The sequence below is a fragment of the Lutra lutra genome, chromosome 4 (assembly GCF_902655055.1).
Source record: "Lutra lutra chromosome 4, mLutLut1.2, whole genome shotgun sequence".
Lineage (NCBI taxonomy): Eukaryota > Metazoa > Chordata > Mammalia > Carnivora > Mustelidae > Lutra > Lutra lutra.
The window spans coordinates 166,109,882-166,137,635 of record NC_062281.1 but is presented as its reverse complement, the minus strand read 5'-3'; the positions used below and the strand labels follow the sequence as shown (position 1 = coordinate 166,137,635).

Sequence of the window (27,754 nt, the reverse complement as noted above, 5' to 3'; positions counted from 1 at the left end):
CCACCCCACGGACCCTTCACCCCCAGCATGCCCCAGACCTGCTCTTCCTCCCCTGTTCCTACTTCAACCTGTGGCACCACCACCCACCCCATTGCCTAAGCCATGGGAATTATTCTGGACCCAGACTCAGAACCCTGGAAGTTCCTTTTAGTCCTGAATTGCTCCCAGCTGCCCACTCCCAGATCAGGCCCCGCCCCTGGGTCTGGTTTTCCTGCCCAAGACTCTGGCCTCCGAGCATTGCCCACGCAGGCAGGCAGGCAGAGCCATCGTGCTAATGCAGAGGAAACCCTTCCCCACCACCCCTGCTGCCCACTAACCAATCTCTGTCAGAGATTCGGGGCTCTTCCCAGTGCCTCCTCCGCCAGCCCACCAGTGGCCTTTTCAAGGTCAATCTCTTTCTCTTCTTATATGCCGCCCCACCTCCCCCCGTGGCTCAATCCCTCGGCTGCACATTCTGGCCCGGCAACTTGGAACGGAATCTCACTCTCATGCCTCCATGTCTGTCTGTGTCCAGAAAGCCTCTTTTCATCCCCGCCCCCCCTTGCCTTTGGGACTGGAATGTACCACTCTCCAGACTTGCCCTCTGACCTCCCCAGCTGAGAGCCCCTTTCTCATTATCCCAGACCACTGTCTCCATTCCTTGACATGGCTCTCGTCACCCCATAATTGTGTGTCCTGTCTCCCACTGAGACAGGAACAGGGCTCCTGAGATTAGGGATTCGGTCTCATGCCTCTTTGGGTGCCCAGGTCTAGCACAGTGGTGCTAACAAGCATTTATGCAGTGAATGCAAAAATGCCTTCCCCCAGGCCGTCTTGATCACCAGGGTTCACAGAGGCCTGCCCTGTGTCCCAGCTAGCAGGGAGAAACCAGGCCCAGCCCCAGGCCTCCCAGGCTAATGCTACTGCAGATACAACCACATTTTAAAAACAACAACAACAACAAAACAAAAACAAAGAGACATCAAGGGGCTGGGAGTGGAACATGGTGGGAACATGGTGGGAGGCTGGGAGACCCAGCAGAGGCTGTTTGCAGTGACCCAAGCAGAAGGTGCCCTCATGCTGAGCTAAAGGTTAGCAAAGGGATGGAAAGCGGGTTGGAAAAGAAACCCTTCCCGCTGAGACCCCCCCTCTCCCAACAGGATCCTGAAATTCCTGGTGGCCAAAAGGAAATTCAAGGAGACGCTGAGACCATACGACGTGAAGGACGTCATCGAGCAGTACTCGGCGGGGCACCTGGATATGCTGGGCCGGATCAAGAGCCTGCAGGCTCGGTGGGTGCGCTCGCAGTGAGACCGTGGCCCAGGCCGCAAAGCGAGGACTGCGAGCTGAGCGGCCCCCCACCCTCCTCCGGCCCGCGCCCGAACAGAGCCACGGGCGCCCCCTAGAGGCCTCAGCGGGAGCTGGAGTTTCTGGCCTGGGCAAGGCTTCTGGCTTGCTGTAAGCCACTGAGGACTCACCCCGCACCTGTCTTGAGCCAGAAGAAGGACCCAGCCTCACGTCCTCTGTGCGATCCCGACCAACCTGCACTCCTCGGGGGGATGTCTTTAGATGGCTGTTTCCTGGTCCTGAAATAATAGGAGGACTAAAATAATTAGTGATCTCCCATCTCCCAAAGGGATAGGCAAATTGTCCTCAATGCTGCCCCCCTCTTGCCTGTGGAACCCTCCCGCACTTCTTCTCTCCACCCAGCACATAAGAAGAATTCTTGCACCAAGACCGTAATCACCCACACCTTGCGCTTCTCCTGTAGCCGGCATTCTCACTGCCATTCATTCACCTGTTCTCTTAAGAAATAGTCATGGGGCTTTTGTTACTTGCCAGACAGTGGGGCTCTGGTGGGAAGCAAGAGTCCTGGTCCTCATGCCGCTTTTATTCTAGTGGAAGAGAACAGATGATAAATAAATGAAACTAGACCGTGTCAGATGGTGATCAAGCCTAAGGAGAAACATAAGGGTTAAGGTGTTGGGGTTTGTGATTTTAAATAGGTAAGAAGGTGACATTTGAGGAAAAAAATGAAAGGTGGGGCAACAGCCCTGTGACTGTTTAAGTAAAGAGTTTTCAGAGGCAACAGCAAGAGCAAAGGCTTGGGCAGGTGTCCTAGGGTGTTGTTTAAGGAGCACCAAGGAGCCCAGTGTGTCTGTTGTGGCCTAAGAGCAGTAGGCAAGGTCAGAAGATGAATGGCTCTTGGGCTGTATAAGGCCCCGTAGGCATTCACCTTGGGGGAGCTGCAAGCCTTGGAGAGGTTGGAGCAAAGGATGGACAAGATCTGAGTGTATTTTTATTTTTATTTATTTTTATTTTTTTTTAAAGATTTTATTTATTTGACAGACAGAGATCACAAGTAGGCAGAGAGGCAGGCAGAGAGAGAGGAGGAAGCAGGCTCCCCGCTGAGCAGAGAGCCCAATGCGGGGCTCGATCTCAGGACCCTGGGATCATGACCCGAGCCGAAGGCAGAGGCTTTAACCCACTGAGCCACCCAGGCGCCCCCTGAGTGTATTTTTTTTATACTTTTTTTTTTTAAATTTTTTTTATTTTTTCAGCATAACAGTATTCATAATTTTTGCACCACACCCAGTGCTCCATGCAATCCGTGCCCTCTACAATACCTACCACCTGGTGCCCCCAACCTCCCACCCCCCACCCCTTCAAAATTCTCAGATCGTTTTTCAGAGTCCATAGTCTCCCCCTGAGTGTATTTTTAAAGGAGCACTGAAGGTGTTGTGCTGAGGATGACCTATACGGAAGCGAGAGTGGAAGCAGGGCGACCAGACAGGAGACTGTGTCAGACATGCAGGCAAGAGATGATGGGGACTTGGACCAAGGGGGCAGCAGTGGAGGGGGTGGGAGAAGTATGCAGACTCCAGATAGATTTTAAAGGTAGAGCTGGTAGGGTTTTCTGATGGGGTATAAGAGAAGAAAAGAGAGTTAAGGCTGAAGCCAAGGGTTATGGCTCGAGCAATAGGAAACAACAGGAAAAAGTTGCCATTTGTTGACACAGAGAAGCCAACAAGGGTATCAGGTTTGGCTCAGGTGCGCTGGGAGGTGTTGGGTTATGAAGCCAAATGGACATCCGCGGGAGTGTTGCTGGGGCAGTTAGACTGCGCAGTGTGGACTTCAGAGAGCTGTCAGCTGGAAATACAGATTTGTGTCAACAGGGCACAGAGGAATTGCAAATCTGGAACTGAAGACATCACCTTGTGAGAGTGCAGAGAGAAAAGAGGTCCTAGGAGTGAGCCTTGGGTCCTGCAGTGTTTCGTGGAGGTAAAGGAGGAGAACCAGCAAAGGAGAGGGAGAAGGAGAGGGAGAAGGAAAGGTCCGTGAGGTAGGAGGAGAACTGGGAGAAGGTGGTGTTTGCGACCCCACATGAAGGCTATGTGGGAAGAAGGGTGACCAGATGTGCCGAGGGCTGGAGTGCTGCTAAAAGGTCAAGTATAGGGGCGCCTGGGTGGCTCAGTGGGTTAAGCCGCTGCCTTCGGCTCAGGTCATGATCTCAGAGTCCTGGGATCGAGCCCCACATCGCATCGGGCTCTCTGCTCAGCAGGGAGCCTGCTTCCTCCTCTCTCTCTGCCTGCCTCTCTGCCTGCTTGTGATCTCTCTGTCAAATAAATAAATAAAATCTTAAAAAAAAATAGAAAAAATAAAAGGTCAAGTATAATGAGGCCTGAGAGTTGACCATGGAATTTAGCAACACGGAGGTCATTTGGGATCTTGACAACAGTAGTTCTGGTGAGATGGTGGGAATGAAAGCCTGACTGGTGTAGGTTTAAGAGAGAAAGGGAGGAGAGAAATTGGACAGCGGGCCGAGATAATGCTTTCAAGAATCACGCTGTAACGGAGAGCAGAAAAATAAGGTCGGACCAGCTCCAGCCTTGTCCACCTTATAACTTACATTCCCGTTTGGGTCTCTTTTTTCCCAGTCCACCGTTTCACATCTGTCTTCCTACCACTGCAGGCTGCATCTACCCGTTTAGTAGGCAACCTAGAGTTCTTGAGGGAGGGACGGTTGGCGTGTGTCTGAGCCATTTGACGGTTACTTTCTTCCACAGGGTGGACCAGATTGTGGGGCGGGGGCCCGGGGACCGGAAGGCCCGAGAGAAGGGAGACAAGGGGCCCTCGGACACGGAGGCGGTGGATGAGATCAGTATGATGGGACGCGTGGTCAAGGTGGAGAAGCAGGTGAGTATGGGATGGAGTTTCGTTCGTATGGCGGAGCTGGTCGTCGACCAAGAAGCTCCCGGGAGGCCGAGGGGACCAGCACAAGGGGAGGGTGCACTTCTCGGAGCCGCAGCCCTGACGACCAGCCTGGGAGGCCTGAGCAGGGTTCACGCATCCTAGGCCCCACGGGTCCCCGTCCCACAGATAGCCCCGCCTCCCAGGAAGCCCGCCCATTCCTGCTAGACGACCCCGATAAACCCACCCTCTCCTGCCAAGCCCCGTCTCCAGGTGGCTGTGGTCTCAAATAAGCCCGTCTAAATTTCTTGTACTGCCATGTAACCCCGCCTCAGTTGTCTGTCTCTAGCTCCCGGACTATGCCAATCAATCACAACTAGATTTCCCTACGGGTATGAACCCCCAGCTTCCCACCTTCGTCCCGCCCTCCGGCCAACTCCGCCTTTTCTGTCGCCCCTCCCGTGGGAGGAGCCGCGTCTCCCAGAAGCGTCCCTCCCCGGCCAAGCCCCGCCTCCTGACTGCACCCCTCCCCAAGCTCCGCCCCAGCCCCAAGCCCCGCCCCCAGCCGCGCCCCATCCCCAGGTGCAGTCCATCGAACACAAGCTGGACCTGCTGTTGGGCTTCTACTCGCGCTGCCTGCGCTCGGGCACCTCGGCCAGCCTGGGCACCGTGCAAGTGCCGCTCTTCGACCCCGACATCACCTCCGACTACCATAGTCCTGTGGACCACGAGGACATCTCCGTCTCCGCACAGACGCTCAGCATCTCCCGCTCGGTCAGCACCAACATGGACTGAGGGGCTTCTCAGAGGCGGGGCGGCACACGGTCAGCCCCTGGGCCTGGCGGTCGGACCCGCCCTCTGAGGCCTCCGGACTCCTCTCTTACTTGAACTTGCTCCCTTGCGGGGAGAGAGGCCACACGCAGTATTGAGCTGCCTGGGTGGGTGAGATATTCGCCATGGGGGTGCCAGCGACCCGCCCCATCTCAGGAGCCTGAGATGCCAGGCCGCGCGGAGGGCGGCAGCAGCGGCTGCCCCGCGGCTTCTGGGCCCCCCAGTGCCCTGCCCGTTCCGTCAAGGCCCGACATGGCCCACCTGGCAGGGGCACTGACCCGGGAGTAGGAGTGGGGCCCTGGGGTCCTGGGCCCTGACCCAGCTTCCAGCTATGCAAGGTGAGGTCTCTGGCCCGCCCTTCGGACAGAGCAGGGAAACCCTCCCGCCAAGGCCCCGCCCCACTTGGGGGTGGGCCCAAGGTGCCCCTAGGTACCCACAAGCATAGGACCCTGCCACAAGGCAGCTGGACACCATATATGCAAACTATGTTAAATATGCAATTTGGGGGACCCCTATGGGGTCCCTCTGCCCCTCCCTCATTGGGAGATGGGCCCCCAGCAATAGCTGGTCTCAGGCTGCTTGGCCATGACCCCCATCCCTGTTCTTTGGCTTATCACCTGCTCCTCACCCAGCATGGGGTCTGTTTCTCCCTTGCCTCCCCTACCCATTGGCAGGTATCCCCTCCCAGGGGCTCCTTCTTCCTGCTGGATGTCCACTCCCCTCCTTGGCCTACCAGACACCTTACAGCACAAGTTTCTGTATTTGCCTCCAAATCTCCCACGGACAGTGCTCCCATGGTCACACAAAGTTTCCCCCAACATGCAGAAAGCCTCTCACGCGCACAGACACACAGTCTCACACACACCTGGAGATGTGCGCACACAGCCGGTCAGCCTTCCTTGGGGTTCTGCAGCTGATGCTAATGGACTGGCCCTGCAGGGTGACGTCCACTTAACAGGAAGCCTGCCACTCGATCTGAGTAGGACAGGGAGCTCCGAAGTGGCCCCAGGCCTCTCTAGGCCTTACCTCCGAGTTTCACCTGCTCCCCTTTCTCAAGAACCTCTACTTCTCACTGGTCCAGGAGCCTGAACTGCTGCTTCTGCTGCCCCACAAGGACCCTCCCTGGCATCCCTACAGCGCAACTCAGGCCTAAGCCCCTGGGGCTTGTACAGCACTGGAAAAACCCCAGGCCCTTCCCCAGGATGGTTACCAGGCCTGCTTCCACTAGACCTACCCCTTTCCTAGTACTCTCACTCCCGGAGAGAATAATAATGCATCTAGCTGCTCTAATCTGTTGGGCCCCAGCTGTGCACCTGGCACCCACAGGCACTGTGTCCCCTCCTTCTGCACCTCATTCTTCATTTCAGTTAGCAGCCCCCCATTCTGGCATAAGTCCCCCCCCCCCACTGCCAGGCCCCCAGCACCTCTTTGGTATCCCGACCCTTCTATCCCTCTATCTCGAAGCCAATGCAGGGAGCAGGAGGGGATGGGTAGCAGACTGATGGTGACCCTCCGTGGGGCACCAGGGAACGAGGAGGGGCTCAGACCCAGCAGCCTGCATCTCATGACTGGGGACCCGCATGCACCAGCGCCAAGGCTGGGGCTGGATCTCGTGCAGCCCCATGGTGCCCAGCCTCTGCCCCAATGTCTCCTCTGCATGTGACCGTCATGCCCTGGATGGAGCCTGTCCTGGCTCTCCTCACCTGCACTGCACTGTCCCCAGAGAGCCACCCTCTAACCCCTCAGAGACAGAGCTGTGGAGAGGGTCAGGAGAATGGGATTACCCTATGACCAAAGGAGATTTGGGATGAAGCCCTCCCTCCTTCCACAATCAAGGTCCCCCCACCAACCCAGTCCTCGGATATGCAAGTACCTCACTTTGTTAACTTATTAACTTATTGGTTTCATTAAAGTTTTCAGTAGGAGGTGGTTGCTTTTGGCTGTTCAGTGGCGGCGGGGTGGGGTACGTGGTCTGGGGGTGGGGATGAAGAAATTTGGATTAGTCAGCACTCTTTGGTCCTGAACAACAAAAACCTAACCAATTATAGCTTAAGGAAAGAAAAAGAAGGAAGGAAGGAAAAGAAAAAAGAAGAGAAGAGGAGAGAAGAAGAGAAAAGAGAAGGGAGGGGAGGAGAGGAAAAGAGAAGAGAAGAAAAGGAAAAAAAAAAGAAAAGAAAAGAAAAGAAAATGGAACTTATTAGCCCGGATAACTAAACTGTCGGGAGGGTAGAATGGTTTTCGGCACAGCTAGAGCTAGGTACATAACATGTCGGGGATCTGCCTTCTGTCTCAGCCTCCCTCTCACGCAGGCTGAACTCTCATGATGACTCCTGGCACTTACACATTTACTTTCTCTTGGCTTAGGGCCCCAGTGAAAAGTGAGTACCGGTTTGCTAATAGTTAGTGTCAGTCAGGGTCCACTTAGGAAAACAGAAACTAGGCAAGGTTTTCAACAAAGAGAATTTACAAAAGGGGCTGGATTGCACTGCTGTAGGGGGGGTGCTCAAAGAGCAAAAGGGGGCACCTGGCTGCTCAGTAGGTTAAACCTCTGCCTTCGGCTTAGGTCATGATCTCAGGGTCCTGGGATCAAGCCCCGAATCTGGCTCTCTGCTCAGCAGAGCTCTCAGAGAGCTCAGCTCTCTGCCTGCCTCTCTGCCTGCTTGTGATCGCTCCTTTTCTGTCAAATAAATAAATAAAATATTTTTTAAAAAAAGAGCAAAAGGAACACTAGGATAAATGAGAGGAGATCCTTGCAGGAAACAGCTGCTCCTAGGGTTGCAGGAATAAAGGGGAGAACCTGGGGTTCGCAGAACCCACAGGAGTCCTGTCGTGCTGGGGCTCAGGAATCTGAAGAGGGATTCTGTTTGGCTGGTGCTTGTACCTCTTACGGGGTACAGTGAAGCTTGTTTGGGAGTGCAGGAAAACAGCTGGAGGCTGGCATCGGCCGTTGGCATTAGGCTGCACTGATAAGCTTACAAGCAAAGGAAGGAGGAAGTCTCCACTTCTCCTGCCTCCCAACCTTTCCCTGGCGCCCCTTATTGTCAAGGTCGGCTGACCAAGGTCATGTGGTTTGCAGAGTCCCAGCCCCAGAACCACAGAGCAGAGTATAGAGGCTGTGTTTGGAATGCTAAGACAGTAGCTTCGTAACTGGCGCAGTCCACCCCTCTGGGCCCTCAGTATCCATACACATCGTTCCACACACAGTTGAACCTCCATATGACAACAGTAGCTTCCACCCAATCAGATGAAACTACCCTGCATACAAATGAAGACACGAACCCTCTCCCCGCAAACAGGAAAAGCAGAGTCCCACCGTCCAACAGATGTATCCATCTCCAGGAGTTTGCCACTGAATCCATATGTGGATGATGTTAATTACTTTCATTCAGTCACAAGCCCACCGACAACTAAACAGTAAACTGTAAAGTTTGCAATCACTTACAATCTTTATATAAAATAATAGGGGAGGAGGAGGAGGGAGGAGGAAACGAATTGCTTAATATACAACACACACACACACACACGCACATACACACACCAAGCAAGGAAGAAAATATGCGTAAGAACAGGACTCCTCCTTCTGGTAACTGGTCCCAGTGCCATCATTGATAGATAGGTATTTGTTAGTTGAGTAAGTGTATATATACAAAAAATAAATATTTTGCTAATTGGGTAAATTGTGTGTGTGTGTGTGTGTGTGTGTGTGTGTGTCTTCGTAATTCTCTTACCTATAACTGCCGTTAGCCAGGAATCAGCCAGTTGGGGTTCTTGACATGGTGGGGTGACCCAAATAATCTATCCTGGAGGGTCTGAGTCTTTCATGATCCTTTGGGGTGCCAAAGCTTTTCGCTAACTTCTACTATTGTCTAGGAATTACTAAGAGGGGCCCCGAAGGATCCCTGGGTTCTAGATATAGTCCTCCCCATCCTTACTGTGCCGCAGCACCCCAAGTCCCCTTTGGTGGAGAGGACCAGTCAGACAGCCGGTAGAGTAACTCTTTCTACGCCTACTGGTTTAGTGGCGTGAGATATCCAAAATGGCCAGTTAGAAGTTTCCACTTCCAATTTAATGAAAACTGTTTTCTTCCCTTCCTTTGCAAATGAAGACCTCCAAAGCTAGAGGAGCCCAGCAGCAAAAGGTTTGTGAGTGGGCACAGGAGGCTGAAAAATGTCCATCCAAGGATATCAGAGCCTAATCACTGGAACCTTTAAGTGTTCCCTTATAAGGAAAAAGGATCTTTGTAGATGTGATTAAGTTAATAATCTTGACATAGGGAGATAATCCCGGATTATCCAGCGGCCCCTAAATCCAATTGTCAATGTCCTTTTGAGAGAGAGAGAGCCAGAGGCAAATCTCCTGCACAGAGACGAGGAGGAGGCCCTATGAAGACAGAAACAGAGACTGGAGGAGTGTAGCCCCAGCAGAGGCCCACAGCCACTGGACAAGCCAAGGAATGATTTTCTGCTCTGCTAGCGTTCCGGAGGGAACACCGCCCTGCAGATGCCTTGATTTAGGTCCCGTGAAGCTGATGATGAATTTCTGGCCTCCAGGACTAGGAGACAATAAATTCTATTGTTTTAAGTCACCCAGTTTATAGTAATTTGTCATGGCAAATACAAGAAACTAATCCTGTGGGTTATTTGGTGTAGTAGTGAGAGAAGCTATTGATTGCTGGAACTGTAGATTTTGGCTGTGTTAATGAGACTAAATCACTGTGCCCTCTAGGATGGGAAGGATCCAGGGAAACCACCTGGCACCAGGCAGCCAGAGGAATCCCTACAGAAGAAACATATATTGGGTATCCAGTATTTGTCCCTGCTGGGATGGTAGATCGGACATACTGTGGTGGCATCAACCAGGTCAGCTTTGGTGGGGCGAGTCCACACTGTTGAACCTGTAAGCGCTCCCCATGCTTGCCGCCATGACCACACTGTGCAGACATGGGTTGGGCAAGCACAGGAGGAGTTGCAGAAGGAGGCCAGCTGGCGTCCGTGGGCTATGCCATCTTAGCCATCCGATTGTCAAGAGCCTCCCTGTAGTGGGACAGAAATACCTTTACGCTCTGTGGCCATTTCTGGAAGTTCACCTAAATCCTTTAATTCTGTGCTTTCTAAGTCGCTTGACCATGCAGCCAAACCATTAGCCACTGCCAAGAGAGCAGTGTGGATCCAGTACCAAATATACTGAAGGGTGAGTAGGATTAAGCCAGGCTTGGGAACCGGGTGGTGGTGAATGTTTCAGCTAGAGAATACGGCATGGGTAAGGGTCCAGAGGCACCAGGTACCGCTGGTACAGTCCCACAGAAGTCCCTGTGGGGGTTCCAGAGAGCAAAGGAGAAACTAATGCAAGGTGAGGCTTTGGAATTAGACAGAGGTCAAGGTCTACAGATTTATGATTCCATAAATCATTCCAAAGAGATAGGACTTAACTGTGAGGGCATTTGGGATCCAACGGAAGATGTTGAGCCGGGGTTAAACCAGGAAAGATTTCCATTTTAGAAAGTTTTCTTCCTCGGATAGAAGAGGGGTTTGAGGGAGCAGGCCTCGGTGCTCCCCGTTGGAGATTGCTGCGGTAATCTGAGCAGGAGATGTTGTTAAGCTAGACAAGTCCCACAGCATTTCACTAATTGAGTAAATGTCTGTGGAGCACCTGCTGTACGTCAGGTCCTGGCTCAGCACAATACACGGGACGAACAGAACAGACGCAGGAGGCCCTGTTCTGGCCCCGAGGTCATCCGGCCCCTGGGGGAAACAGATGCGCAATTATCCAATGCACACGCTGCTCTTTATCTTCTAAGTTTGCCTGGTTCAGCAAGGAGGGTTTGCAGGTGGCCTTGGGAGTCTCCAAACAGTCATCAAATACGGCCTTGAGAGCAGATACGATTTTAGCTTGGTGTGTCATTTATCTACTGCTATGCAACAACTCCCCTTACATCTTAATAGCTTCAAACAACAAACCATTTTATTTGCTCTTGATTCGGTGGGTTAGCAATTTAAGCTGGACTCAGCCGAGCTGGTCTCACCTGGGATCCTGACGTGGTCGCAGCTTGACTCGGACTGGATGGTCTGAGATGACCTCGCTCGCGGGCTATCAGCGCCCTGGTTGGTCCATGGACAGGATGGCTTCTGTTGGCTCCACGTGGCTTATCAGCCTCCAGTAGATTCCACTGGGCTTCTTCACAGGACAAGAAAGCAGAAACAGAAGCAGAGGGCCTCTTAAAGGCTCTGCTTCAGAAGCTGTACCAAGCAGCCTGGGACTGCTCAGCTCATCTGGGCTGCTCTGAGTCTGTTGCAATTTTTCTACTCTTGCAGATCAAAAGACCCCATGCTACAGATTTCCCAATTTGGATAGCTTTTTGATGTCCTTTGAAAAGTTCCAGTCACCGAAACTTTGCTTTCCCTCTGAGAAGTTGAGGGGTCCATTAACCCCCTTCCACCCACCTCGCGTGTGCAACAGGATTGTGAAATATGTTCTCCTGGCGTACGAGATTTCTGGGGCTGCAGTAACCGATGTTACAGACTGGGTGACCTTTTTTTTTTTTTTTTTTTTAAAGCCCCAGAAGCTTTGCTACAACTTAACCTATTTGGAACTCCAGCATGAGAGATAAAAATCAGTGCGTACACACTGAGCGTGTGACCAGCATTTGGCTGCAAACAAAATAAGTCAGGTCTGTCTCCCTGATGCGTTCTTTAACAACTGTAGTAGACTGTATCATTTGTCTGAAAGTCCTTCTTCCTTCATCGTTGCCATGGCTACTTTGGGCAGAGTATACTTCCCTACCTGCCTTACAGTGGGTTTCCTACAAACAGATGCTGAGACCGAGCGGTGCACAGCAGCCCACTGGGGAGTGCTCCGGGGAGATGCCTCTGTGGGAACGTCAGGAAGGCACGACGGGGCAGAAGGAGAAATTGATCTGTGATGCAATTTCAGCGGAGGCATCTGCTGACATTCAGGAGCTCTGGAGCTCATGTAGCCCTTCAGGGTTGTGCCAAATTCACGGAAGGAGGCAGGCCTTCGTTTCCATGCTTTGGGCGATCACTGGCCATGAGCTGTCCCTGGGAGGGCATGACTTTGAGGGAGGTGGTTCTCTATGGCCAAGGGCCATTCTCAGTGAGTGATCCAGCAGCTGGAGAATGGGTACACGGGTCCTGAAGGGATCTGAGCATCTCGGCATCCACTGTACCACCTCAGTGACTTTGCCCTTGGCCATGGGATTGACTTTGGCCTGTGGAATGTCAGGGGAAAAGGACAGTGTGCATGTTCCAAGGTAAGGCCCGAAGAGGCATGGCAAGTTCCTCTTGGTGCTTCCTCCCTCCGCCACGAGAAGACTCAGATAGCTATTGTTCCTTCATCTGGAGTCCAGAATATAGGCAGGCGGGACAGACCTGAACCAGGCTCAAAGTCAGGAGTCGAGCTTGACCCAGCCCATATCAGCTGAACTGCCATTGACCTACAGACTCAGGAGTGTGAGATGATACTTGATTTTATATCAAAATCAAAGTCACTGAGATTTTGGACTTGTTTGTTTCATAGCATTATCACAGCAAGACCCGACTAAAGCAGCTAGTAAGGTGGATCGTATGGAAGCAGTGAGTCCCAAGGTTTACAACGCATATCACAAAGCAGAACATTCTTCAAACTCCCCTTACATACCTTTACTTTTGCCCCAGTGGCTTCTGTGGAAAGACTCTTCTTCGTCTTCCTTTTCCTTCTCCTTCTTCCTCTTCCTCTCCTTCTCTTCCTCCCCCTCCTTCCCTTTGCCTTCCTCCTTCTCTTCCTCTTTTTCTTTTTCTCTCCCTCCTCTCTCCCCCTCCTCCTCCTTCTTCCTCTTCCTCTCCTTCTCCTCCTTCTCCTCCTCCCCCTCCCTCCTGTCTTTCTCCTCTTCCCTCCCCCCTCCCTCCTCCTCTTCCTCCTCCTTCTTCTTCCTCTTCTCCTTCTTCTCCTTTTCCTCCCCCTCCTCCCTCCTCTTCCTTCTTTTTCCTCTTCCTCTTCCCCACCTTCTCCTCTTCCTCCTCCCCAACCCCTCCTCCTCCTCCCCCTCCTCTTCTCCCTCCTCCCTCTCCTTGTCTTCCTCCTTCTTTTCCTTCTCCTCCTCCTCCTCCTCCTTCCCTGTCCTTTTCAGTTTTCCTCCTCCTCCCCCTCCTTCTTTTCCTCTTCCTCCTCCTCATTCTTCCCCACACAGTGGGTGAGAGACATGGAGGACTTACTGGAAGAAAGGAGGAAGATTGCTGGAAAACAGACACCCTGGGAGGAGGATCTTGAGGCCTAAGCCCAGGCTGCCCTGCTTGCTCAGAACCCGGGTGGGTTGTGCCCTTACCTCTTGCCCTTCCTCCCTCTAGACTCTCCCCTAGCTCCTCTCCTGGACCTTATGACCCATTCCCTATTACCCCTGCCCGAGGTGTCCCTTCAGCTCCTGGCGGGCAAGAAGCACATCTGCTTCTTGTCTGCAGTCATCACCATCCACCACCCCACCAACCCCAGCCTAGGAGCATAGGTGATGGATCAGTGCTGGTTTGCAGGCAGGGAGGGAGCAGGGCCGCTTGGATTGACCATCGCCCACCCAGGAATCCTCCCAGTCCCTGTTATATGTTTCCCTGGCCACAAGGCGTCAGTAAAGACCTTGGCTTGGTGTTGTAGCCCCAGCCTGGAGTCAGGAATGAGGCTGGACTTTGAGGATAGGACACCCCACCATGAAGGCCCATTTGTTAGGACCAGCATGCCCAGAAGAGAGAGAGGTGTGGCAGGGCTGAGCAGTTCATGGGGTTGTGAAATGGAGACTCCAGGACTCGCCTCAGAGAGTAAGGGGCTGTGTTCTCTGCCCTTCATTCATTTATTCCACAATTGTTTGCTCATCTCAGCTACGGGCCAAGCACTCTTTTAGGTGCCAAGGTCACTGTGGCTCTCCCAAACTCACCAAGTCCCTGCTCACAGGGACTAGACAACAGATTACTGTCTAGACAGAAAATAAATGAAACAAAAGCCAAACAAGATGATTTCAGAGAGTGGTAAGTGTTCTGAAGACAAGAAAACGGAAATAGGAAAGTGGCAGCATTGAGGGGAGGCAATTTTAGGAGGAGTGGTCAGGGAAGCTCACGGAGAAGCAAAAGCCTTCATAAAAAGTCTGAGCTGCCGAGGATCCCAGGGCTGGCTGGTCCAACAGTCGCATTTCTCAGATGGGGAAACTGAGGCCCGGTAATCTATAGAGTGGAGCCTAGGGCTGAGCCCAAGTTTCTTGACCGCCAGGTTTGTCCTTGGGTCCTCTTCCTCCTCTCAGGTCCTGAACGTGCCCTGTGTCATCCCTGGGAGGAAAGATTAGACGCAGGGCCTCTCCCAGAATGTGCGGGTTAAACAGGGACCAGAGGAGAGGGACACCTTCGGAAGTCGTAAGTGTAGAAAACACAAACCCTGCAGTAGCAAGGAAGTCCCGCCGAGTTGTGGTTTTCCCATGATATAATTTCAATGCTTTAAAAATATCTTAAAAATAAAATTCTTTTCCAAATGTTGGTTTTGATGCCTTTGCCCGTTTGAGGGGTGTGAGTGTGGAAAAGTCATTCCTCCTCTCTGCGAGCCTCAGTTCCCTCCTCTGCAGAGTCCGAGCCCAGCTTTCCTGACGTCCAAACCACTGCTCCGTCCAGTCCTTGTGTGACCACACGCGTCCCCCTGGCCACATCTGGTTGGGGTCCCCTCCCTCTGCTTCTGAGCCTGTGCCCACGGCCCACCCCTGCCTCGAATCTGTCTGCAAGGCCACCAGATGCTACCACACTCACCTGGAGATGCCCAGTGACCGTGATGCGGGTGTGATTTGTTATCCTCCCCAGTTTGTGAACCAGGAAGCAGGATTTACTCAAGGTCACATAGCCAGTAAGTGACATTCAGGATTGGAACACAAAGTTCAATTCAGTTTTGTCTGCTCAAGGCTCTCCTCCAAGATGGCGAAAACCCCCAAAGCTTTGCTGTTTCGGGAACTAAGCATTTCCCCGAAAATACATTTCTGTGCAGTTTGGGTCCTGGCGCTGTCACTCAGTGTGGTGCTGCCACCTCCCGAGCAAAGTGGGGTATAGCAGCTCATGTCCAGTTGGCACTATCTGGGTCAAGACCTGGGGATAAGCCAGCCTAGAAGCCGCAGGCGTGGGTCACTTGACCCATGAAAACACTGAGGTCCAAAAGATGACCTAACCAAACCACTTACCTTTGCTGGCCCTTCCTCTTTTCTCACCTCCCCGCCGACCCGCTAACTAACGCCCCTCTACTCCCCCGAAACTGCTTTGGTAAAGTCAGTTTTCTCTTCTTGGTTGCCAAACTCAGTGGCCTCTTTTCAGCCCTCATTTTGTCTGGTTTTTCCACAGCATCAGACACTATTGGCCACACCTCCTTCCATGGCTTTCATGACACCTTCTCTGCCAGTTCTCCTCCTACCTCCCCGGCTGCTTCTCAGTCTGTCCCTCCCTTCTCTCGCGTTCCCCAAGCTTCTGTCTTTGGCCACTTTCTTTTATTACTCTGCATGGCCATTCTGATGGCGATTGCTGATATGCTAACAACTCCAACGCACAATTATTCTTGGTGCCGACCTCACTGCTGAGCACTCGGCCCATTTGTCCAGCCTGCCTCCAGCTGGCCATCAACTCCAGATGTCAACATGTACCCATGCTGGACTCCTCCTAGTCTCCCAACCTGCTTGTCCTCCCACTCCCATCTCGGGAAAAAGCCACCTTGTCCTGTAAGTCACCCTCCTGGGAATCATTTTGGCTCCTCTCTCCTCTGTAGCCTCCACTTTCGTAGCCCATTTTTAGACTGCCTTTTGCCCCTAATATCCATCCCCATTTTCTCCGTAGTAGTAGTAGAACCCCCAAATTCTACTTAGACACATGGCCACTCAATAAAGACAACAGTTCTGAGCCTCTTTTGTGGTTAGGTGGTTAGGTACGGGCAACTTCCAGGAAGTGTCTTCCTCCTTCTTTCCTTCTTCTCTCTGGCTGGAATGTTGATATAATGGCCAGAGCGGCCTTTTGGGACCATGAGGTCTAAGCCACAAGTGATGAAGCAATAAGGTAGAGGAGCCTAGATGTTGACACTGTGGTAGCCACACCAGCCCTAGACCACCTACCTGGGCTATTTTATGCAAGCCATTGTTATTTTGTCCCTTGAAGTCACTCACCTAATTCTAAATAATCCGAAATCTATAATTCATTCAGCAAGAGTGTCTACTTATGCCAGTGTTAAGGGTTGTGGGCCATGCTTTTTCAAACCAAATCTCCCTTAAGGCTCATTCCTTCTGTCTTCACCATCTCTCCCATGTACACCACCCTTGCCACTGCTTGTCCTGGGGCCCTCCTGTCTCCCTGAATCATTGTAACATCTTTCTCAGTGGCCTCCATTTCTCCAGGGTGCCCCTCCTGAATTTGTTCTACTCACAGCAGAGGGATCGTTCCAAAATACAAACCTATCTCTTTTTCTTGTTGCACAAGGACTCCACGCTCCTCCTTCATTACCCACAGGATCAAGTTCAAGCTCCTCAGCCTGCCATTCAAGGGTCCTCCCTCTTTGGCCCTCGCCTCCTTTAAGTATGTCACTTGCTTGGCTGACCACCCACCAACCTGCCAACACACCAGTGTACTGCCCTTTCTAATCAAGCCTTATTCGTTCACGCCACTTGGCCATTGGACACACTGTCACCTCCTCTGGGATTTTCTTCTTTCATGTGTTTATGTCCAATTCTACTCCATCCATTCCACCATGTGAGCACCTAGTATGTGTCATAAATTTCCGGAAAGTGCCTTCACAGCCACAACCCATGGTAAGTACCGTCATCAACCCCATTTCACAGATAAGAAAACTGAGAGTCAAGGAAAGGAAGTGAATTACCCGCACATTCACAGTGGTGATTAACACTAACTCTTCCCAGTCCCAACAGTTCTCTTCATACTCATCTTCTGACGTCTTTCCCGCCCCCACCAAGCATCCTGGGGCATGGGAACTGAGCTCTAATCTCAGTTGGGCCACTCATTCCTACCACCTGCTGCTGGTTGTCCATCAACACCCATTCTTCCCTCTTCCATACCAATAGAAAAAGCATATTCCTCAGTCTTCCCCTGCAGCTAGACATGGTCCTGTGAATAAACTGTCAAGATATTCTGGGTAGAAGTAACATGTGCATCTGGGCAACATTGTACTTATTTCCTTGCTATATTCTTCCTGAGAGCTGGGCATGGAAACGTCTGTGACTCAGGTTCCACACCACAAAAACAACCCTCCACCGCCACAAAAAAAAAAAAAAAAAAAAAAAAAAATCCACAAAATTACCCAACCCCCAAAAACCCAACCCCAAGAAACAAAAGAGCCAGTATGGACTTTGAGCAGTCATCCTGGCTCATGAGATTGGGGTCACGAACAGCAGAGCATCAAGAAGGAAGCAATCTGGCTCTGAATGAGTAAAACTAGAAAGAAATATTTTCTGCTCTTTAAGCCACTTAAAAATGGTTCTGATTCCCTTCGTACAGCAGCTGGCTTAACACTTACAGAGCTCTTATTATATGCGCTATCGTAAGTACATTAAATTCAATAAATTACTAGCTGCGTGGCAGTAGGCAAGTCCCTTCACCTCTATGAGCCTCAGTTTCCCTGCCTCTGTGTAGCCTGGAATAGTAATGTACTAAGTCAGATCACTGGGACAATTAGGTGACACATTAGGAATCAATGCTCAGTGACCTCACAAGCAGACAGCTCACGTCGTTAGGGCGTGTGTTTAGCTGGAAATCTGAAAGAGTTTGATGTGAAGAAAAGGAGGAGGAGAAAAGGAAGAGATAAAACAGCTATTTCAAAATAGTTGGAAATAGGAAAACTGAAGAACTTTTTGGGATTTCTACAACCATTTTACAGTAAAATCACCTATAGAGAAAGAGGCAAACTTACCCAAACTAAGGATTCTGGAAGGCATAAACAGCAAATGTTCACTCCTGCCTCTGGGTCTCCCTCTGCTCGTGGAAGAGCCCCATCCTTCCAGCATTTACATGGGACATGATTTGAAGTCACTGTCCCCACACCACCCTTCTGTTCTGGACACTGTTTTCAGCTCTTGTTTCCTCAGGACCCATTGTACTCTCACTGGCCCCAGCAATCACATACACGGAACTTGCCTCGGGCCAGGCACTGTGCTGAGCACACAGAGGTCCGCCTCTAGCTCATGTACTCTGACCGGTCGGGTATCTATTTATACATGTTTTAGATTAGAGAGGAAAACAAACACAGAAGCTCACAGTGGTAAAGTGGCTTGGCTTTGCCAGATGTCATGTATTTAGTCTGAAGCCAGAATTTTAATTCAGGTCTGAATGACCCTGGGACCTGGGCTCATCCCTCAGCCCCTGTGGCCAGATGGTTGACCTTTCTCTCTGCCTGCAGGGCCCCGGCAGAACTAAAACTCCACCTGTGTTCTCCAACTATCTCTGAGGAGGACCAGAGCACTCCTGCCCTTAATTTAAATCCAAAAACTCGGGTGCCTGGGTGGCTCAGTAGTTAGGCTTCTGCCTTTGGCTCAGGTCATGATCCCAGGATCCTGGGATTGAACCCCACATCAGGCTCCCTGCTCCATGGGAAGCTTGCTTCTCCCTCTCCCACTCTTCTTGCTTGTGTTCCCTTTCTTGCTGTCTCTCTTTCTCTTGTCAAATAAATAAAATCTTTAAAAAAATCCAGAAGCTCTTGAGGGAGAAAAAAAATGGAGAGATGTAATGATCTAAAAATTAACAACTCCAAAAGGCAACAGATAACTTAAACAAAGTCAAATGGCCAGCAACTGATCGGGAGAGAATGCCTGCAACATTTACAAAAGACAGAAGTTTGCTATTCATGATATATCATGAACTCTTCTAACTCAGTAACAAAAAGACAAACAGCCCAGCAGAAACACGGGTGAGAGCATGAACAAGTGATTTTTAGGAGAAGAAATACAAATAGACAATATCGTTATTGATAATCAAAGAAATACAAATGAAATCACATTTTTTTTCTTTTAATTCAGGGAGGTAACAATGAAAGACATTGCTTATGTCCAGTGTGGTGGTCAAGGGGCTGAGCTAAGTCACAGTGCTGGTGGGAAGGTGAGTGGGAGCAGCCGCTTTGAGAACTCTTGGGCTTTCACAGTTTTATTTGCTCGTATCTTCTGATCCAGTAACACTCCTTCTAGAAATCCATTCTACAGAGATATTCCCACAAGGATTCAAGGGTAAACACACAAGGATGCTCCCCATAGCATTATTTAATAACAGCGAAATTCAGCAAAGGACCTCAATTTCCATGGACAGGAAACCCATTTAAGTAGATTATGCACAAGGAAGTCATTAAAAGAATAAGGTAGGAGCCACATTTACTGACAAGGGAAGATTTCTAAAATACATTAATTGAAAAAATCCAATTCTATAAAATTGTATGACCCTATCTAGGTGAAAAAGGGATGTACATGTATATAATATACATAAATGTACACATTGTGTGTATGCGTGTGCAAGAACATGGAAGGCCTTTGAATTTTCACTTTATACTTCCTAAATGGTTTGAAATTTTTTGCCTCTCGTGCATATTACTTTTGACTGAAAACAGAGTTTTTGTTTTAAAAACAAGCAATACTTGACTTATATTCTCTGCCAGACCAGGGTAGGCTGGGTGCCAAGGGGGTCCTGTTGCCTGGATGTGCCAATCTGATGGCATGGCCCATACCTGAGGTTGTTCACTAGGAAGGGGCAGAGGAGCAAGTCCGTCTGGAGACCACCCTCTCACCAGCTGTGTAGGACTCCCGGTCCTGTCCCTGCCTCACCCCAGCTCTGTGGGGGCATAACTGGACTTCATGCTTATTGAGGTCCAACAGCCCTCATCCTACAAATGAGAACAACCTATTCCCAAGAGTCCTGTGTATTGGTGAGTAGATGGCTTGATCCCTTGGAGCCTCAGCTGTGGAGAAGGAAGCCAATGGACTAGAATGAGGCCAGTGACTACAGCCGCCTTCCGGAGCTGCTGTGAGGCCCAAGGAAGACACACACTGTGCTGGTCTACCATGTGCCAGGGAAGCATTGCATCTTCCTGCCCTCCTCCCTCGGTCCAGCCTCACTGCCTCCCCAAGTCGGCAAGGTGGGAGGGGTGGGGAATGTGGTCCTCCAGCTACTGCAGTTAGAGCACTCAAATAATGTGCCTCAGGTCACAAGTTCATTGTTGAGTCAGCGCTAGTCCTCCCATCTCCATCTTGTCTCTGGCCCAGACCCTCTTTCCCAAGCCAGGGGCCAGGAAGCAGTCACTCTAGGGCATCCTAATACCTGCTCGGAGCCCCACGTGGAGTGGAGAGGGCCAGTGATGAATCGAGTTCTGTCTTCAGAACCTCACAGTCTGGGAGAAACAGTCCTCCTTAACCCTGACATGTGCTGAAATAGGCCCTTTGCTGGTGGAAAAGGCCCTGGAGGGAGACTTTCAGGCCAAGGAAAGTGCACAGGCCAAGTACTGAGGCTTACGGAGCCTGCGGTGGCTGGAATGGAGGGTGGGAAGGTGCCTGGAAGCAGGCTGGGTCAAGGCTCTCTCCTTCTTGTCCCTGTCGTCATGCTTCCTGACATCAGAGCGGCTCCCAGGGGCCGGGACTGGACGTCACCTTCATTCATCCTTGAAAGAAGTCTGTGGTGTCTCCATTTGGTTGATGAGAACACTGAGTTCCGAGTAGCTTTATTTCCTCTATCTGCCCCAGCACACTCTGGGCCTTGGCTTTTACCTGGATGCTGCCCCCCACGCCCCGGACCCTGCCCCAGGTGGGGCCCACCCCTACCCTTCCATCAGCACCAGCTATCAGCACTTCCCAGGCCCTGAGCTGCTTAGCAGCCCCTGCCTGGAAACCCTGGCACGTGACTATACGTTGTGCCCTCCGGGCTGTCCCACAGCTCAAGTCCCAAGGTGTGCAGGCTGGTCTCTCTCCAGAGCAGCTGCCTTGGATGGAATGTGTGGCTCTACAACCCCAGCTCACCCCAAGCACGCAGCCCTGCCCTGTTTTGCAATGTGCTCGCAGATAGCCGCTCCCATTGGAATCCCTGAACGCACTCTGAGGGGATTATCCTCCCCACCGTACAGAAACTGAGGCTCCAACAAGCTCAGGGACTTCTGTATCCCATGGCCACAAAGTGGCAGAAGCAGGTCTGGGGGAATACCAGAGTGGACGTGCTTACTTCGGTGTGACCCGGAGGAGCAATTCACTGCCTGAGCCCCAATTCCCTGACCTCTGAAATGAGGGTGAAAGTACCTGGGAGGGCTACTTATGGGGTTTCGTGGCAGTTAAAGGAGAGACTGGAAAAGAAAGAGCACCTACTGGGTTGAGTAGGTGCTTCAGCACACAGTAGGCACTCAACAAGCTGGGACTCAGGGACCCGGCACGGCCAACAGCAGGTCGGCATAAAGAGTTGGGCAAGGAGGGGTGAAGGAATTCAAGAGGATTATTTTGTAATCCGCTGAACGCCTAAGCTGCCTGGGAAAAACTAGGATCAGACAGTTCACTTAATTTATTCAACAGATGACTGTGGAACCCTTAGATGAGCTGGCCTGGTGACGATGGTGACAGCGACTCTCATTTATTTCTACCATGTACCAGGTAATCGCGCAGAGTCTCATCACACCAACCCTGTAAGCTGGTGTGTAAGATATTCCCTACAAAGGTTTTTTTTTTTCTTCCCTCTATAAGGGAAGGTACTAATCAGGCCTGGGACAAAGGAGAAACATGTGGAATACAACTTTAAGGAGGCTCTCGCTGTTAGGACTCTTATGCTGCTGGCCTCCCCTTGTCCCCACCTGTGCCTGTGATGGGCACTGTGCCGCCCAGACCCCCTTCCGTGACTTGTCCTAGCCGGTGTGGGTGCTGTCAGCGGACAGCCGTCCCCTGGCAGTGCCCTGAGGCGGCAGCCACCCCCGCAGCCCCCCATGAGGCTGGCCAAGGCTCTTCTGTCTGGTCTTGCTCCAGCCCTTCCCGTCCACAGCTGCTGATCCTTAGGGCCGTCCCTGATAAACTCCTTGAGCGCTGAACAGCAACAGACTCTGCTTCCTGGGGGGGCGGGGGGCACCTGCAACAGGGTGCCTGTTGGAGTAACCCCATGCTACCTGGTTACAACTAGTCTTTCTAAAGACTTGAATATAAAGGTGTCCCTGAAAAGCCCAGGCTCAGGGAGGAAAAGCTAGAAACTACACTATTCTAAACCGCTCATATGAGTTGACTTATTTCATCTCCAAAACAGCTCTGTGAGGAGATGCTATTAGCATTTCTGTTTTGTACCTGATTCAAGAGAAGTCTTGGGTGGGGGGGGAACTACCTTGTGATGAAATCCAGTCACCATTGAAAAGAGCATTCAAAATGATGGACTTTGGCCTGGGGAAACTTTCATCTGAAAAGAAAGAAAAAAAGGTGGAAAAATATCTTCTCTGTGCCCCAGCTCAGCTCCTAACCTTGAGGGAGCCTGACTTTTAACTCCAAAGACCCAGGCTGTGTATGGGAGTGAAATCCAAAAGCCCGAGGTGGCTTTAGGAAGTAGCCTTGGGGAAGAGGTGAAAGATACACACGGATCCGCTGGAAGGTGGTGGGTCCCCCGTCCAAGAACCAAGACTCAGAAGGTAAGGTGACTTGCTTGAGGTCAGGCAGCTAGTAAGAGCTGCTCCTGGAACTGGATCCCGAGGCTGTCAGAATACAGATTTCTTCATGCTGCCAGGAAGGACATTTCATCCTCCAAAGAATCCTCCATAGGGTATCAAGGATTTGGGGATCCGGGTGATGGACTGCCCAAGCCTTACCTTCTATTCGGTCCACCTGTCTGCTGTCCAACTTGTCAGGAGCCCGGCTGGGAAGGATTGGGGTCTCGAAATAGCTCAGCAGCTGGATTCCTTCTATACACCCCCTTCCACCCTGCCTTGACGCTACAAAGTAGCAGGTGTTGAGTTTTCATTGTAATCCCTTCCATATGGAGAGCACTTCGAGTTAACCAGCTGCTTGTTAACCCATCCCTGAATTTGTTTTTCACTTACTGTGTGAGGCTTACTGCCTTAGCAGGGCAGGGATATTAACCCCATTTTACTAGTGGGAAAACTGAGGTTCATAGAGAAGGGAATCAGGACAGTGTCCAGACAAGGGCCAGACCCTCCTATCCCAATCTAGTTCCCTGGTTTTTATCTCTGGGTTTTGGACAAAGCTGGGGCAAACATTCGCCATTCTGAGCCCAGAGCTCAGGGCAGTTCCTTTCCAGAAGCCTATCTGTCCTTCCTCCCCATTTTGTCCCAGAAAGCCTCATTTTCTTAAGGGAAACCTTTATTCATTTGCCAAACACCTCCTGTCATCCACTCCATGCCTATTCTGGGAGCTCCAGAGCCAACGCCGACAGTGTACACTGAATGATCTCACAGGCTGGACAGAAGAGTCCTGTTAACGAACAAGCTTGGTACTAGAGTGAAGCCCAGCCAGTGTTCCTCTCCAGAGTCTCTGGAATTCATTTTCCTCTCCACGCCGCTGCCCTGTCCCAGCTGGTCCTCAGCATCTCTGACCTGGTCTCCTCTCTGCCTTCAGAACTTCAGAACTGGACTCCCATCCCCCTGAAACGATCCCTGAAACACCTAGGGATCTTTCCAGAGAGTCAACAGCAGAGGGTGGGCCGGGAGCTCACCCTGGTGAACAGGACGAGGACAAATCCTGCCAGGCCTCTCCTCTGCAGAATGGGGACTGTGCCTACTTCACAAAGTTGCTGCAAAGCCATTAGACCTTTCTGGAGAGGCCTTATGCACATCCTGTAGTCGTATGATTCCTGCCTTTGAACGGGTTCTTCACTTATATACCATCTTCTCCAAATCCTAAACGTGGACTCATCCTTCAAGGCTCTGTTCACATCAAATGTCGCTGCCTCCAGGAAGCCTGAATGGACACACCTCCAAGCAGCTGAAACCACTCCTTCCTCTCGGTTTGTGTACCTGGCCATCCAGTTTTCTAGTCCTTGGGACTCTTTCTTGTACCAAGGTGAGCTGACTTCCAGGTCCTCTTCTTCCACCTGGAGTGTGACTCCAGCAGGGCGCTGACCAGGTCGGCACAAGGCCTAGAATAAAGCCAGCGCCAGTCTGTGGCTAAGCATCCTTACCGTTCACTGAGGCTGCCTAGGTGTCTGGCCCTAGGTTGCTAAAAGCCTCACATGGCATTTGGTCCTCGTAACACCTGAGATGGGGACCACAGCTCTTGAGGAAATAGCCTCAGAAGCCTGAATGGACAGTGTCTTGGCCAGGGAGGAGAGCCAGGATTCGAAGCCAGAAGTGTCTGAATCCTCAGGTACCACCCAGCTTCCCTCTGGCCTCCAGGCTGCCCAGAGCAAACAGGTGAGGGCAGCACCGCCAAGCTCTCCCACCCCTCCCAGGAGCTGAGAAGTCAACCTAGGTGCCTTTGGGTTTCACTGCACTGCCAGGCAGCTTGTGCCTTCCAGATTATGATGTAACAGTTGCACAACTCATGATATCTTTTGAAAGAAACTGCCAGTTTCCTCTCCTGGGCACTGCCAGGGGCTGTGGCTTCCATCCCACCCAGGGTCCCCCAACAGCCTGGGGATTCGAGAAGCCAAATATAGAGCAGGGTTGTTGGACTGGTAAAAAAATGAGAACGCAAGACTGTAAAGTGACCCAGTTTTATTTTGGTTTTTGGAGGCCAGTGGGGCCTTGCTCCACTGTACAGGGATTAGGGCTGTACAAGCTTCCCCTCCCCAAGGCGGGGGGCCCAACGACCTGGGGGCCCAGGCGGCGGGGTGGAGGCCTCGTGGATGGGCGGCTCCAGGGGCCCAGTGACCGCAGCGGGTTGCACAAGGAGAGAAGGGGGATCAGGCAGTAGCCTGCAATGGCTCAGATTGGGGGGCGGGGTAGGGGAGAATCCGAGAGGACAGAGTCCAAGAACCAGGAGTCCGAAAGGGGGTCCAGTACCCTTCACTTTACCGCTGAGGCTCCGGGTCAGAGAGGTGGAGCTGAACTGTCATCCTGCAGGAGGCCGAGCCTGGCCTTTGTCCAGGCGTCCCAGGCCGGCGTCGGGCTCGGAGCGCCAACCCGCTGCCTCCACCCTCACGGAGGGTGCGCGCGGGGACCGGGCGCTTGGGGCGGACTCCGGCGGGCTGTCAGACCCCCTTCTCCTCTCGGGCACGCCAGGCAGGCGCCCGGCCGCACTCAGCAGCTCACCGAGCCGGCGGGTGGCGCCGACCCCAAGTCCGAGAAGCAGTCGAACTCGCTCTGGCCCAGGAAGAGCTCGGGCAGCTCGCGCACGCGGTGCAGCCCGAGCTCGAGCTCCAGCGACGTCAGCGCCTCCTCGTCGATGAGTTCGGCGTCCATGCAGCCCAGGGCGTGCGCGGGCGGCGGTGGGGCCGGGGCGCCGGGCGCCGGCTGCAGGCACGGGGGCCCTCCCGGGACGCCGGGGGGCGCGGCCGCGCGGCCCGGGTACAGCGTCGCCACCGGCTGCAAGTGCGCGCCGCCGCCGGGCGGCGGTGGCACGGCCGGAAAGGGCTGGAAGGCGGGTGGCGGCCCGAAGGCCCCGTACGTCAGTGCCCCGGGTGGGGGCGGCGGCGGCGGCGGCCCCATCGGAGTCCCTCTCGGCCGCAAGCCGCTGTCCAGGCCGGGGCCCGCGTACGGCTGCAGCGTCCGGAGCGCTTGGGGGCCGTGGGAGGGTGCGGCGGGCGGCGGCCTCTGCACCAGGCGGTAGCCCTCGGCGAGCATCAGGTGGTCGGCCATGACGACGGGCCGGATGCCTGCGGGGGCGGCAGCCGGATGGTCAGCTCGGGCGTCCCCGGGTCCGGGCCAGCTCCTTCCCGCGGCGAGGGATCCGCGTCCCGTGCCCTCCCCACAGCTCAGTCAGGCAAAGGAAAACGGAGCCCGACTCGTGGTACTGCTCAACCCAGGGCGCCCCGAACTCAGAGCTCCCGCGCGCCCCGGGGTTGCAGCTCCGGGCAGCTAGGACGCGGCACACCACCGCTGGGTACTCCGACCTCCGCGCCGCGCCCCCGGCTTCAGCACCTTCTTATAGCAGAGGCGGGGCTTCCCCGCCCCCGGGCGCTCATTGGCTAGATGGGACACTCCTGGGCGGGCCATGACGCTCCTCCAGGTTTCGGCCCCGCCCCTCCCGGAGCTCCGCCCTTTGGACCCCAGGCGGTGCTGCGGGCTAAGAGAGCTGCTTGGGTATGTTTGGCACTTTTCAAGGGGTTTGGGCTGACTGTCCCTGGGACTGGCTGGCACCAAGCTCGAACAGACCGGAAGGTGGTTTAGGAGGGGCCAGAGGTTTAGGTCCCCAGAGCTGCAGGATCGCAAGGCCAACCTCTTAATTTTCCAGATGGAACCCGAAGCTTGGTGGTGGAAGGGGTTTCCTGGAAATACACACCAAAGCTTTAAGAGAAGCGAGACTGGAATATAGGCTTTGTGACTGTCACCTCTACACAGGGCACAGGCACCCATGTGTAGAGGTGCAGGCACCCACCTCACAAGGTCCCACGGAAAGCCAGCTGCTTGTCCCCATAACCCCAGGGGAACCAGGAGTTCCTCCAGTGGCTTCCACTTACTCGTCGGTGGAAGCATGTACTGAGTTGTTATTAAAGTAATTTATGGGCATGTCTCCTGAAGGACTCGTTCATCTTCATGTCCTCAGCACTTGGCTCAGAGGCTGGCCCAGAATAGGCTTTTAGTAAAGGTTTGGTGAATGAAGAAATGATCAAACGAGCTGGAACTCACCTGAGCTTCAGTTTCTTTATCTGTAAAATGGGGGCAAAAGCCGCACTGATCCTATTGGGTTCTTGTGAAGGTTAAATGAAGACGCGTCCAGCTGATGTGGGAAACAAAGGCAGAAGGAAATGTAGATAAAATGAAATCTCCTTCTAACCTGCTGCCCATTGACAAACACTTGAGATAAGGTAGATTATAATATTCCTCCAGGATCCTGTCATCTTCTTTAGCATAGGAAAGCCCTTTGGAACTTCCCTTAGTTTTAGTTCTCCCAGCCCCAAGGTGTACAGTCACTGGCCCTCACAATCTGGGAGCAGCGGAGAGCAGCAGGCAGGAGCAGCAGCAGCCCTTTCTGCCCACAGGTCCTGTCCCCAGGCTTTAATAAAATGACCATTTTGCACCCTAAATGTCTCAAGAATTCTTTCTTGGCCGTCAGCTCCGGACCGCACCAACCTTACCAACACACCAACATTCAGCGAACCAAATCATGGTGCCCGGCACATAGTAGGTGCTCAAAAATATACCTCAAGTGAATGAAAAGCTGGACTTAGTTTTGTCCTTCAAGATCTGAGTTGGGATGTTGCACCTTCCCTTGATAACAGTAGCGACTTGGATGTTTAGAGTGCCTCACACGCCACAAACGTCATAAGCGGGGGCAGGGCATGGGTTAGCAGCCCCATTCTGCAGATAAGGAGACCAAGGCACACAAAGGAAAAGTGGCCTTCTGGAGGCCCTGCACAACCAGAACTAACGTGGGGATGCGTGTGTCCTTAAAGCAGCTGGAGTCTCTCCAGGTGGCTAGGAGACAGCCACCCGAACCTTGCTCTCCACTTGTTTGCCACTGCCCCTCCCTTCTCTGGCTTCTCTCCCCTGGTAGTGTCCTTGGGACTTCCTGGAACTTGGGTTTATCTAGTTGGTACAGAGGGAAGAACCTCAGAAGCCCGAGTTCTAATCGTGTCCCCACCACTGGCAGGGACTGTGACCCCTGGGTGTTGTCCCTTGATTCTCCAGGGTCTCAGTTTCCTGCTCAGCG

At 52.6% G+C, this 27,754-nt stretch overlaps 2 protein-coding genes across 10 annotated transcripts in view; one reads left to right on the top strand and one right to left on the bottom strand.

Moving 5' to 3' along the window:
* The window catches only part of KCNQ4 (potassium voltage-gated channel subfamily Q member 4), a 54,119-nt gene extending 47,193 nt beyond the window's left edge, over positions 1–6,926 (top strand). For all 9 annotated transcript variants that reach the window (XM_047726993.1, XM_047726995.1, XM_047726994.1 and 6 more), the window contains 3 exons: positions 1,140–1,271; positions 4,047–4,176; positions 4,753–6,926. In XM_047726993.1, coding sequence (XP_047582949.1) covers positions 1,140–1,271; positions 4,047–4,176; positions 4,753–4,965 — 475 coding nt within the window. In that variant the 3' untranslated portion in view covers positions 4,966–6,926. The remainder of the gene's footprint in view (positions 1–1,139; positions 1,272–4,046; positions 4,177–4,752) is intronic.
* A 17,714-nt stretch (positions 6,927–24,640) lies between these two features.
* Positions 24,641–26,019, bottom strand: CITED4 (Cbp/p300 interacting transactivator with Glu/Asp rich carboxy-terminal domain 4). The gene has a single exon (XM_047728382.1). The coding sequence runs from the start codon at positions 25,738–25,740 to the stop codon at positions 25,183–25,185; it is 558 nt and encodes a 185-aa protein (XP_047584338.1). The 5' UTR covers positions 25,741–26,019; the 3' UTR covers positions 24,641–25,182.
* Positions 26,020–27,754: the final 1,735 nt, after the last annotated feature.